At 41.8% G+C, this 13497-nt stretch overlaps 2 protein-coding genes across 2 annotated transcripts in view; one reads left to right on the top strand and one right to left on the bottom strand.

Moving 5' to 3' along the window:
• SUPT7L (SPT7-like STAGA complex gamma subunit) overlaps nt 1-13304 on the bottom strand; it is a 14529-nt gene extending 1225 nt beyond the window's left edge. Inside the window, exons 1-3 of the mRNA XM_009283737.2 lie at nt 12644-13304; nt 5316-5640; nt 3164-3401 (exon numbers count right to left, since the gene is read on the bottom strand). Coding sequence (XP_009282012.1) covers nt 3164-3401; nt 5316-5640; nt 12644-13056 — 976 coding nt within the window. The 5' untranslated portion in view covers nt 13057-13304. The remainder of the gene's footprint in view (nt 1-3163; nt 3402-5315; nt 5641-12643) is intronic.
• SLC4A1AP (solute carrier family 4 member 1 adaptor protein) overlaps nt 13204-13497 on the top strand; it is an 18105-nt gene continuing 17811 nt past the window's right edge. Inside the window, exon 1 of the mRNA XM_009283803.1 lies at nt 13204-13495. Within this exon, the coding sequence (XP_009282078.1) occupies nt 13204-13495 (292 nt within the window). The remainder of the gene's footprint in view (nt 13496-13497) is intronic.

Genomic DNA, 13497 nt, shown 5'->3' with positions numbered 1-13497 from the left:
CCTGATGGAAAATACCCCCCCCCCCACCCCCCCCCCCCCCCCTTTTTTTTTAAAAACTTTTGGACTAGTGTGCAATCTGAGCAGATTGAGGATTTTCTGTACAAGATTAGGAAACCATATTTCTTGATAACAGCAAGTGTTTTTCTCCCCAAGAGCAGTAATTATAGATCGCATTATTTCTGCTTATTTACAGTTTTAAGAGAGACAAAAATCCTGTTAAAAATACACTAATTTGGCTCCTTGCTGAGATGGGCATAAACAGCCCAGAACCGAACAAAGCCTGAAATCTTCTCACTTTTAAATCTGATCCCTCTTGTGTGGGGTTAAATTCACATGGAAAATTAAAAAAAAACCAAACCCTAGGAAACCAGTTTTAGTAAGTTTTCCAAACCTTGTGTCTCAAGGAGCTTGGCTACAGTTTGAAAGCACAACCAAACCTCTTACACTGAGCCAAACCTATTACTATTCCCTATTATCAATATACTACTAACAATAGTCCCTTACTACTAGCAATTAGACAGAGAACAAATCTTCCACCACATGTTTGTACTGAGAATTCTCTCTTATGAAGGAGTCAGGAATCTTTTCCAGAGCAGCTTAGCCCAAACCAGGGTTTAGGAGACCTTTGTGGTAACACAGCCTACGTTAGCTCGGCAGTTAGACAGCAAGCCAGAATGAAAGTGCTTGCTGGTGTCCAATTGCCTTAATGAAAAGTCCTTTTTATGTTAATTATAAGTAAATGTATTCCTCTCAACAACAATGGACATATCATTAAAACGCTATCAGTTCCACAGAGTTGCAGCTCCAGTCTACGCAATAATCAAAGATGCTCACTAAACTTAACTGTGTCTTTCTTTCATGAATTGCGCTTCATTGCTCAGCCTTATTCCTTTCAGCTCTATCACCTGTCATTGAGAGTGTCACTAATGACTAAAAGTACTTAAGCATCGACACAAGACGTTTCATCTTCAAAGCACTTCAACTTCGAAGTACTTTACAAATGAGCTAATCCTCATGTTATCCTGCTGGGTGGAGGAACAAGGTCCCCAATTTTGCCTCCATTTCCCCAACTGCAATGAAATTAAGCAGCTAACCCACAACCGCAACGTCAGGCATAAGCAGAAACACAAGCAGAACACGGAAGGCTGTAATGACAGTTTTGCCCTCAGACACTGAAGCCTTGCTGCCTTCTCTACGGGCCTCACACTTGTATTTTCGAGATGGTGGTGTCCTAATTGCAGCAGCTTTTTCTCGCTTCTTACGATATTATGCTCTCCAGCCTGCCCAGCTCTAGACTGGGACTTCTCACAGTGATGAGATTTCCAAAGGCCCTTGTGAAGTGAAGAGGGATTTTCAGGGAGGAACAGAGCACTTGTATTCTTAATTAGAAAACATCAATTCAGTATCAGAGAGGCAAGAGGCATTTAATATACAGCTAGTGTGCTAACCTCTGGGTCTCAAGTGGTAGATGCTAATGCAAAGCTTCCAGATGAATCACTCGCAACCCCACATGGGCCAGAGGAGTCTGCTGTTCCCTCTCCCACAAAAATGCGAGCACTTCACATTTCAGAGGTACTATGGAAAACAATATGAGCTTCCAGAAAAACATCAGATGGATTTGTGGTTTTTTTAAAACTCAGCAGAATGTGCTGTTTAAAAAAAAAACAACTAATGGACTCAGAGGTATACTCTAACCTCACTAATATATGCTACTTAGTTTAGGGTTAATAGGAGGACAGGCTTCATTGTTTTTAACCAGATTTTTAAGTGAAAGTTATTATTGCAGGGATTTCCAGAGTTCAGAAGGTTCTATACAAAAATCAAAACTGGCTTTCTTTGGGAGAAGAATGTCGCCTTTATTTTCCAGAGAATTTAGCACTACTAAGCGGTGCACAGAATAAAACTTGTATATAGATACAGAAAAGGCACAGCAGTAGCAGATTCTCCCATGCTGGCCACCAGTGTGCTTCAATGCCAACATCAAAGGATGACACTTTGAGGAAGAGTGCAGTCTCCATAACCCCACTACTTCACTCACCATTTTACTTTCCACAGCCTCAGCTAACTACAGCAGGCTTTGGGGTAGAGATGCTAGAATAGGAGAGACTCCCATGAGCCCATTTCACGTAAGTCACTGATAAGCTTTCATAAAAAATGATTGTCACTACCAGGGTGACTTCTGAATATGGAGGACTGCACCAAGTATCATTAGTATTTCCATAACTCATTCAGTACCTAACTATATAGGGTCTTGAATTTACTCCAGTCACAAGGAACATGGCCTTCAACTTTTCAGTAACATGAACCTCTGGACAAGAATCCAAAACTACCCAGAAAAAAAAAAGAAAAAAAAAAAATCCAGTACTCTCCCTACTAGAAATAAGGATAAAACTCTAGTCCCTTTTAAACTAATATATACATATATATATAAACCCAAAAGTTATTTTTGTCTTTGTTACATTAGACTGGAAAAAAAAACGCGGTACTCGCGTCTGCAGTAAATACCTTAGTTCAGAAAACAACAATAAAGCCCTTGGGCCATCACTGTAGAAAAACAATCTAGCTCACACCAATAACAAAACCAAGAACTTTAACCATCCCCTAAAAATCCAAAACTCCCCAAAAAAAAAAAAGAAAAAAAAAAAATCCAGTACTCTCCCTACTAGAAATAAGGATAAAACTCTAGTCCCTTTTAAACTAAAATATATACATATATATAAACCCAAAAGTTATTTTTGTCTTTGTTACATTAGACTGGAAAAAAAAACGCGGTACTCGCGTCTGCAGTAAATACCTTAGTTCAGAAAACAACAATAAAGCCCTTGGGCCATCACTGTAGAAAAACAATCTAGCTCACACCAATAACAAAACCAAGAACTTTAACCATCCCCTAAAAAGAAACACCATATAAAGCATTTTGTGTTCTACAGGGTCCACGAATGGAGTAAATATTTAACAAATCCCTGTAATTGATACCTTCGAGTCTTTGGTTTTGTATTTAGAAAAGCAAGCAAGGGTTTCCCTCCCATCCAAACCTTTTTACTAAATCCTAAAAATTTCTTCTCGTTCTCCTTCCTCACATTGGGATCTGCTATTAAAAATGGAAACAAGATCACATGGAACTGCTGATGGACTGTTTCCAGGAGTAGCAAGAAACCCCTACCTGAAGTCTGCGGGGAAGCTTCTACTTCCAAGTTGGCAGAGAAGCGCTCGCTTTGAGCTCCAAGGACTCCAACAGGCAAAGACTGGTCACCAGAAGCCAGATCTCCTTCCAGCTCCTCACTTATGGGGAAAGTAATATCACTAACAGGTTCCTCCTTAATCTTCACAGGCTTTGTGTCTTCTGCTGCCTTTTCAGGGTTGACAATCTTCTCATATTCTTCAGAGAGCTGCTTGCTAACCTGTCAAAGACCAGTGGGGGTGAAAAAGAGGCCAGAAAGGTCAGAGTGACTTCAGAGACTCTGACGGCAATTACATTGTAGTGCGCTCTGGTCCCAGAATATTATTAACATCTGACCTGAATGAACAAGTAAACAGGTTACCAGATACACAGGAAAGATTTTTTCTCCCCTTTAAGAACGCCTCTGTCCTGTAACAATGGACTTTAATAAGAGGTTTAATCCATTAACATATCTGCTTGATAAATATGAGCACCTTTATTTCACAGAGAGAGATGGTGAGGCCCAGAAATTTAAACAGAGTGTGAAACAAAAGCAAAGTGTCTCAGTCTTACTCTTTGGTTTTGCCTATAAGACTGTCCCCCATCCACCAGTAACAAATTTACTCCAGCATTAAAAAACAAGCAGCTCAGATATTCATCAGCTCTGTAGTCACCACTGGGCAAAGCCTGGGTACCTTCTGTCAGATTCACAACAAAAAACACAGAAGTTTTCTCCAGTCAGAGAAATGAAACAAATACAGGAATGGGATTTAGAACTACGCTGTACTTCTAGAAACTTAAAAACTGTAAGAAATTAAATTAAAAATTTCAGATTCCATCTGCTTCTAACAAATGCTTCTTTATACCACTGAATCCCCACAGTCAGTGAACTGTGCTCAGGAAAAGCCCAAGGCTTTTTAACAGACAAAGCAAGAAGGAAAAAGAATAGCAAAGCCTATTTCCCCCTTCTAGATATACTTCCAAATACAGAGGCTATTGTGGACCTCAGCCCTGCATAAAGATACAGAACAAATAAGACAATGACTAGCTGCAGGATGAGAGTGAACCGCATCAGCAGAGTGATGCAGAAAACCCAAATTCCAAAAGGAGACAACATCTGAACAAAAACATTTGAACAAAAATGAACAGAACTGTTTTTTTGAACAAAAATGTTTTTAATGAAGACAGATCTTGATGGTGTTATTTTTATGCACAAACCTCAGAGTCCGTCACAATTTGCATACTACGTGCACTTACAGGTGTCTCTGATTTATACTGCCTCTGTAAGTCATAAGGTGCCAACCCTGGCAAAAGGAGCACAAGGTAGCTGCTCCAAGATGAGTCAACTGGCACTCAGATAACGTGACAAGGAGGAAGGGATGGCAGGTTTTGCCTTTGGTCATGTGCTACTTACTTGATTCAAGTCTTGTTTTTTGATGAGTAGGAGTAAAATTCCCACTTCAAATCCTTGCATTTCTCTAAGTCCACAAAAGGCAGTCTTATATCATTCAAATAAAATGCATATGTTTAATTTCACAGAATACCTGGACCAAGAGAAACCATACCCTTATTCTTACAACCTACGTTTATATGATACCTCTTATTCCAAGGAATTTAACAATTCCTCTTCTTTCTCCACAGAAGCACAGTCCCCTCTAGAGTGGAAGGTAGCACCTGTGTGACAATTGAGATCAGCACAATACTACCCTACTCCTAAAGCTTAAGCAAGTCACCCCTCGCTTAAGCGAACACAAGCCACTGTACAGCCTAGTAATTTTTGTTTGTCTGCTTACTTGTTTTCTGAAATGGTAAGCAGCCAAATATCCCATTAAAGCAAAAAATTTAGTTAATCAGTCAGTACTGATCTTACCTCTACTCGATATTTTTGTCTGGGCCATTCAAGAGTTGGGGGCCTCCTCTTAAACCCAGACAAACCATCAGGAGAGCATTCTTAGCCTCAGCAGGGACACAAATAAGGGGCTCTGTCTTCCAGTCAAAAAAATCCTGCTTCTCTTTTCTTTGATGACTCCCCTCACACCCAAGAGGTTTTCTAATCGGATTTTACCTCAGTAAGACCCAGGACTTGCTATAAGAATAAGCGATTGTACTGGGGTTACATTTCTTGGTGCTGTCAGGTCCCTACTGCTCTTCTCACCTGAAGCATGTAGCTGTGATAATCCTTAATGCGGTGCTGCCAGAACTTCTGCAGCGAGAGCACACTGCCAATGCCCACTTCGTGGAAGACCTGCTCCATGACATCAGGAAAAGGGGTGTGCCCAAGTCGAGCTTCTCGATCCACAGCAAGGCGCAGCAGTTTGGTGAACTTCAAGCAGTACTCGTGGGCAATGTCCGTCAGGGTCTCCAGGACACTCTCATTGGCACACTCAAAGCCTGTGTGAGCCAGGATGGTGGCCATTGACTGGTAGAGAAGCTGCCGGCAGGAGGACCAACTCAGCTCAGTCACTGGCTCCCCTTTTCCTCTAAAAACCAGAAGAGACAGAAATAGCACACCTCCAAAAACTGAAAGGAACGTATCAGTTGAAGAGATACTGTAAATAATAAGGTGATGTACAAAGGGAAAGCAGATTGTCTGGGGTTCTCCACAGCTTCTCCATTACATGTGAACACTACCTAGTAAGGGTTTACCTGCTTTCCCTTCTTCCCCTCCCTCCAAATCAGCACTGCCAATTCTCATTTTCCCTTCTAATGCCGCAAGATTCCTTGGGTGATTCATGAATGTGGGATGCAAATCTTCTGAACCCTTAAGCAACTCCCTTCCCACCCAAGAGCTTTTCTCCTGGAGATGTGAATTAAATGGGTCCTTGACACAAACAAAAAAAGGCATTTTAAATAACATGAATGCAAATCATTTCCCCTCTCAGTTAATTACATTTCTCTTCCTTATTATCTCTGATGTCACAGGCCTAATAGTCAGATACAAAGGCTTCTGGGATAGACAAGATCTGAATTCATAATGCAAAAGACACACATAAAAAGCAAGAAACAGGATACACATGCATTTCACAAAGGTACACTGTAGCCAAAAAGACCATTTCCCTGCCCTCGTTTCCAGTAGTCACTGGGCACGACACTGAAAGAAGTATCCCCGTATGCAACCTACGAAGTGAACACCAGGCCCTGGGAGGAGGCCTGGAGAGGTTCTGCTGTAGAGCAGCATTCCCTGGCCTTGGGTTTGAGACCTCTCTTCTCGGTGTTGCTAAGCGGGAAGGAGAGACCACGCAGGGTGGAGGAGATGGAGAACAACTGACATGAGCACTTCAAACATCATTCATTTACAGTCAAGGCAACCGAATTTTTCATCAAGATGAGTTAACAAATAGAAATTCCACATAGGAAAAAGAGAAGATGCGATAAGGCAAGGCCTCTGAAAGGTAAACATATTTCTACCAGATTTCTCAACTCACAATTAAATGCATGTGATGTATTTGCCCGTATCAGTAACACGGTCTTCAAATGCTGATGTCAAAAAATCAAATTTCCTTTCTGCTAAGTATGGTATTTATATACTTTTTTACACTTCATTCAGCACCAATGGCAGAATTAAACTAACAATTTCACTCTTCATCTGTTTCTGATCAATTTCTCCCAACATCTTCCGCAGCCCACCCTGAGATTCACCTCGCTCTCACCCTGCATTACTTGCATATCACCACGCACTCTTTCCAGTAACAAGACCTGACTAAACAGTACACAGACAGCACTGATGCCTTGATAAAATTCTCACTACTCCGTCTCTCCCACGAGTGCATTAGGTACCCTTCCGTCTCACTGAGACGCTGGGTCACAGAGCCTCACTCAGCTCCCCCTGATCCTCAGAACCGACCCATAGAAAACCACTGAAACACAGCAGTAAAAAAAAGATAACGTTTCAGAGGAGTGAAAATGGAAGGTTAAACTTAGAGCTATCAGGACCAAAATCATTCATTTTCAAGAGCACCAGCTCAGCACTTTCTGATTACTCAGATAAAGGGGGGGATCACGCTATATAAAAAGCTGCAGATGATGATATTTCTAAGTGGATATTAAGAACAGCATGGGGATCTCAGGTCATGGATGTACCCGTTATTAATTGCTGGAAAATTACTCACATCCCAATTCCTGCTCAATTATGTAACTACTTTGTAAAGAAGACAGCAGGCGCTCTGACAAGATGAATTAAAAGATCATCAGTTCCCCTATAAACCAGGTGTCACACGTACTGTTTTTACATCTCCCTCACTCCCCCCTCCACCTCCCAGCAACAGATTTCTGAAGTTCACAAACAGCCACATGTCTTATACAACACTGGGACCAGGAGGTTACAACAGAAAAAACCAACCATCGAACAAAACCAACCAGAAAACAACCATCAAAATTTATGCCTATAAAAAAGAATCTCTTCTTTTTTAACACATATAAAGGACATACCTAGCTGTCCAGCAGCCATCAGTTTAGAGCATCTTACACTACCAAAAACACTGAACACCAGATTACTCCTAATACAGAGACAAATAAAGAGCCATTATTGATGCTCTGCCACTCAAAAACTATGGACAAACTTAAACTAGACACAGAATTTGGCAAGCCCAAGCAGGATACTCAGCCACTTGTAAAGTGGAGCACAACAACCATTTAGGGATGCCTATCACTGCTCAGAAGCAGCAGAGAATGTTATATCTCTTTTAAACTCCTAGAGGAAAAGAAACTAATTGCCAGCATTAAAATGCAGCTAGGTCACTATGCTGAAAGGGATATAATCAACTTGAAACCTAATCAATTAAAGAAAGAAAGAAAAGAAATTTCAGGTACTGTACTCAAATCCAAATCCCCACCTTTTGTTCTTGGTAAGGTCAATCAATTTTGCTTTGTTTTTCTTATGTTTTCTTCTCTTGTTTTCTTGTTTCCCACAATAAACAATAGAGGAAGATGATTAAAAGCCTGATTAGACAGCAAAAATTGAAATATTCTTGTAGATGTTAATGAAAACCAACAAATAAGAAAATATCTTTTTTTCTTCATCTCCTTTAACTTTCAGGTACTGTCTGATAAGAACGCACATAAACAAAAACAGCCATATAGATATATTTAAGTTGAGAGCAGCTATCTAATGTCAAGCCTTCCCAAAAAGGACCAGCAAACAATTTCTTTCCCCTGATGATCATAGCTAAAGAGCCTTGATCTTAGATCTCATCCGTATACCTAGCACCTACAAAAGCACCCTTCCAGATACTATCATTATGCAGAATACTACCCTCTGCAGCACTTACTGCTTTCCTGAAAGGGTCCCCATCCAGCAACCATCCAAAGCCAAACCTATTGAACATATTACCAGGGTCATATAGCTGCAAGTAAACAAGAGTGCTTTAATCCCTAAAGTTCTGTCACCAGAGGTTAACAAGACTGGCAATTAGGCCTGTGACTTGGAGGTGATCATCTCTACAGAATATATAGTATGAAATTTATCACAAATACTGGCCAACTTGTCGCTCTTCAATTTTGTATTTCCAATAGGATCTATATTTTTATATATGGGTCACCAACACTAGATGATGTTCCAGACAGAAATCTACCTGCCAAGCCACGAATTCATCAGACCCAAAGCCCAGCCTTCTCCCACTGCTGCCAGCAAACGTGCAACATGCAGAACTTCACAACAGAAAAAAGTGTCCGTTTATACCAAACAGGCTTATTTTCAGGATTCATAAGGTTTCAGAACTCACAAAAGGACCATTTTCTGTGTCAACAAGACATTCCCCAAAGGCACCAGAATCCATTCACCCAAGCTCCTCTCCTGTAAGGCTGTTTTTCTTAGAGGGAGGGGGATCTCGTGGTTCATTTCCCATGCAGCTATCTCCAGGGGAAAGTGTTTGGGCTAAGTCAATACAAGGATCGACAGCCGAGGTTCACTCAACTGCAGTAACAGATTGAAGTGCTCTGCTCCCTCCTAGGTGAGCATAAGCTAGTAGCAGATGGAGGGCGGGATTGTTTTTCCTATGAACACATCAATTTTATGAAACATTACATTGTGGAGTTGAATTTCTACCAAATGAGGTGCAACAAGGTCGCATCACAGCCATTTTCCCCAAAACAGTAAAATAAAGGAGAACATTGGAAAAAACAGGATTATACTAGTCAGAGAGTGCACCAAAGTACACAGCACACCAACGCAAACCAGAAAGTTGCTTCCTTTTGGAAAAGGGCCTCTTTCCACCTCATCCTGAGTAAGCCTCTTTTTAAATCTCTCTGCTATGTGTACAGAAGGCTGCACGGGTATAAAAAGAAACTGCTCAATAGATAATGGCAAGAGGTAATACATAACATTTGGAAAATAAATTGGGTCCCAGTGGCCCAACCCAGAAGACCAGACATGTTTAGGGGCTAAGCCGAAGTGCTTAGTCCAGCAGGGGAAGTATGTTCTGCCTGCTCTAATTTCCACTGCTCCAAATCCTTCCCAACATTAAACCTGCTATCCCACCGACACATGCTTCCCTATTTCTGTACAGACATTTCTTAACTACAAGCCTTTCTGCCATGAACTGTCTTCCCGTTGCAAGCTCCCAATTTCATTCACAGATTATCTTTCAATGCAAAGCACACATCCGATGTGGTCAGGAATGCAAATGAAAGAATGGCAGAGAAATCTGTTAAGAAACCAACCATGCACACACAAGAAGCAGCATCTGAAGAGGCACATAATGAGTAGGTTAGGTTTCTTTTGAAGATGGATCCATGCGCATCGGAGGAAGCTGAACAAAGAAGGAAAAGCTAGCAGCCGTATTATGGTAAGAGCCTCCTGTTCAAATGGTAGTTTCAAGTCTACAGTTCCTTACTCGTTCTTCATCGATTATGCTTTAAGCTTACCTTCTGTTTCTATACCAGCCAAAAACAAACGTTAATCCCTTATTGTGTATTCCAAGAACTGTAACATCAACAGTTGCAAATCACCAGGACCATATGGTAATTCATCCAGGAACACTAAAGGAATTCAAGGATGAAATAGCTGAATGGCCGTGGTGAGTCACCTCTTGCTTAAACTGCCTTGGCCCGTGAGGACCAGAAGCCAAAAAATGTGAAAACATTTTCTTCTAATAGCTTCAGAAAAGATGTGAAGGACTGCAGGCTGGGAAGCCTGATATATTCTGGTGCATCACGGAAGTTCAAAGAAATTATAAGAACAGAATTAGAGGACACATGGGTAAACATGATACACTCAGAAAGAGTCCAGACAGCTTTTGTAAATGGAAAACCTGCTTCATGAACCTACTAGAGTCCTCCAAATCCATCAACAAGCAAGTACGTAAGAGATCTCCACTGTGGAGCCCAGGTCTTCCCTCGAGGATCTGTGCCAGAATCAAGGTTTGTTTCAACATATTTATAAACAGTCTGGAAAAATGGAGGAGAGGAATAGCATCGTGATTAAAACTGCTGATGGTACAGATTTTGGGTGGTTGAAAAGTCCAAAACAACTGAAAAATAGCAGCAAATCAGGTTCTGCCTCTTCTTCATCTCAAAAGGGACGAGGAGGTAGGGGTTACAGGTATGGGGCAGGGCAGAGGGGAGGAAAACCAAAACGAATCCAGGGAATAACAAAATAAAAGACAAGGGTGTGGGGTCAAAGGATGAAAATGAATAACAAGGAAACAGAAGAGTACATGATTGTAACAAAGAAACTTGTGGTCTGATTCAGGCTGGCTGCTCGTATCTTCCTTTCTTCTGATGTCTAAATATACCTATACACTGCTTCTCAGACCCATGTTACTGCCAAAGAAAATGGAATTAAAATATGGATTTAGTTGAATACTGTAACTCTGCACTTCAGAAGGCAGCATAAAATTAAGCACTACCATGTTTTATCAAAGGGAAGAATGGTCTTCCTTAGATTGTTTTTACACACTAAGAACAAGCGTTGGCAAATCATATAACTTTATTTTTACTACTATAACAGCAGCTGCTATTCTTAATTCATGTAAGTGTCTTAAAACAGTTAAGAACAAGCATGCAACAACAGACTCAAACCTTTCCTCCTGGAAAAGCTTAAATGTGTTTGGTTTAGCAAGCACACAATTAAATTCTAGCCTACACGGCAGCTCATTATAAATCCACTCTCTGTCAGCCACAAAACATTTCATTTCAAAGTTGTCTATCCAGTTTTTACAACCTAGTCCTTAAACTCCCCCATGTGGTCGACTGCTAAATAACATTTCTTTACTCAGACCCCAGAAACTCACAGGGGACAACAAAAAGACAAAGCAGCCCCCAAAACACGGACAGAGCCACAGAAAACTGAACTTAAAGCTTGAAGCCACCAGGGAGGACAGCACAGAACACTACTCAGTTCTACAAACCACAGGGCCAGAAAGAGCAGGAGTCACAGGGCTCAGACTTTATCCTCACAGGACTGGATTTCCCTTCACCACTCTAGGCTAATTACTTCATTTCTTCCGAGAAGGATGATGGCGTTCCTCCACAAACAGCACTAAAGAATCGCTCTACTGTTCAGAGAGACTATGTTACCAAAAGAAACATCTTTGAATAAAATGTATTTTATACAACCTCAGGCCATTGAAGATCTCAGTGGCATTTAACTGATACACTATATTTTATTGATGCACATTTTCCCCATTTTAAAAACTAAAACGTATTATCCTCTCCCACATCATGTTCATTGGTGTACAGTCTTTAATCTAAGAACAGAAAGTTAGAGTAGTAAGGATTAATCCCTGAATTTAAATGCACATAACCTACAAAGTATCGTGAGATCCTGCAAGAAATGCAACACCTCCTTGTGAATTTAGTGTTTGTCAGAGGGGTAGACAGGGAGGTGGTGGCAATACTATTTAATCAAAGATTGGCTGCAGAGGTAGAAGCAATGCAACCTTCCTTTACATTTTCTCCAGCCCTTGGCTGGTGGAGCCAGAGACAAGAATTCCCTTCACCCATACTCATCGCCACCTCTGACCAGAATTACACCAACAAACAGGGTGAAATGTGATAGGTACTACGTCACAGGTCCTTGGCCACTGAAATCTTACAAATATGGTATCAAGTCATCCTTTCAGAACCTACAACTAAACATCCAAAACCTAGTCATGCGTCTTCGGGATTTTCATCTACAATAAGGCAAGTATAGTTGGGAGTAAGTGGTCTAAATAGAAGAGACTTCACATCCTATAACTAAGCTTGTCAAAATACCACTGAAGATAGCAAAACCATTCACAAACATTTAGCGTAGCACTAACGAGACAGAAATCAGCACTATACATCCACATTTTATAGACAGGAAACAAAAGCACATTTATTTTAAACAACGTACATGTTATCCACACCGGAGAAATCTAAATCTTTCCTTTTCGAAGCCTGTTTTATACTTTACATACAACTGTTTGACCCTTCAGCCTAAGGGAATCGACACAACTACATATATATTTAAAAACACTCAGCTTTCCTTCAGCCAAGAACTAACCCAAAGAAATACCAACACACCTGTAGAAATCACTCTCTGGGTCACTGTGCCTCAGCTGAAATGGCATTTTGGGGGTTTTGCTATCCAGAGGGAACAGGTCATCAGGGAGAGGTGGAGAGGCCGGACAAGATGGCAGAGGTTCATTGTCTTCAGTTTTTATGCCCTCCGCTTGCTGCTGGTTTTGAGCCTGAGCCATGGTGATCAGGCTGCGCAGCCGCCTGTTGTGCTGGATGAGCTGAATGGTGTGAATTGTGAGGCTGCAGGGCTCCGAGGGGATGTCCAGCATGGTGGTCGGCCGGGGTTTGTTTGCGGATGGCTGATGCAATGGAGGATCTTGGACTTCCACAGTACGAAACTCACGCTGAAGCAGGTCAAAGGAGCTGCGGTTGGCCTGATTAGATGAAACCGGAATCTCACCCCAATATCGCAGCATTTTTACACAGGTCACGTATTGCCCTCAGAGCCCAGAAGAAGGCTACCAAATACTGCAGTACAAAGGAGCCTTGTCGCGGGGAAAAGCGCTAGGCTTTGGGCAGCAACAGAAACTGGGGCTGGGATGATGCTCTGAATAAAGCAAATTATGACTGTCAAGAAAGCTGTCCCTCAGTGCCTCACCGAGCAGCGCGGTTTCCACGACGGCATCAGGACGCAACGCTGGCATTTAACAGATTACATTGCTCCTTCTCCTGAGCGGGGGGAAGAAGAAAGAAACGCACCCGTGAAGCGGCAGTTATTTCTGTGTGTAACAGGGGCTGGTGTGGCTCCACCTGAGCCACGCCGGCACCTCGCTGAGCGGGACCCACGGTGCGCCCTGATTTGCGTGGAGAAACTCCGGGGGCCGCACTCCCCGGCTCGCCCGCCTCCCCCGCAAGGC

This window comes from Aptenodytes forsteri, unplaced genomic scaffold (assembly GCF_000699145.1).
Source record: "Aptenodytes forsteri isolate BGI_AS27 unplaced genomic scaffold, ASM69914v1 Scaffold309, whole genome shotgun sequence".
Classification (NCBI taxonomy): domain Eukaryota; kingdom Metazoa; phylum Chordata; class Aves; order Sphenisciformes; family Spheniscidae; genus Aptenodytes; species Aptenodytes forsteri.
This window is presented reverse-complemented; position numbering and strand designations above follow the sequence as displayed.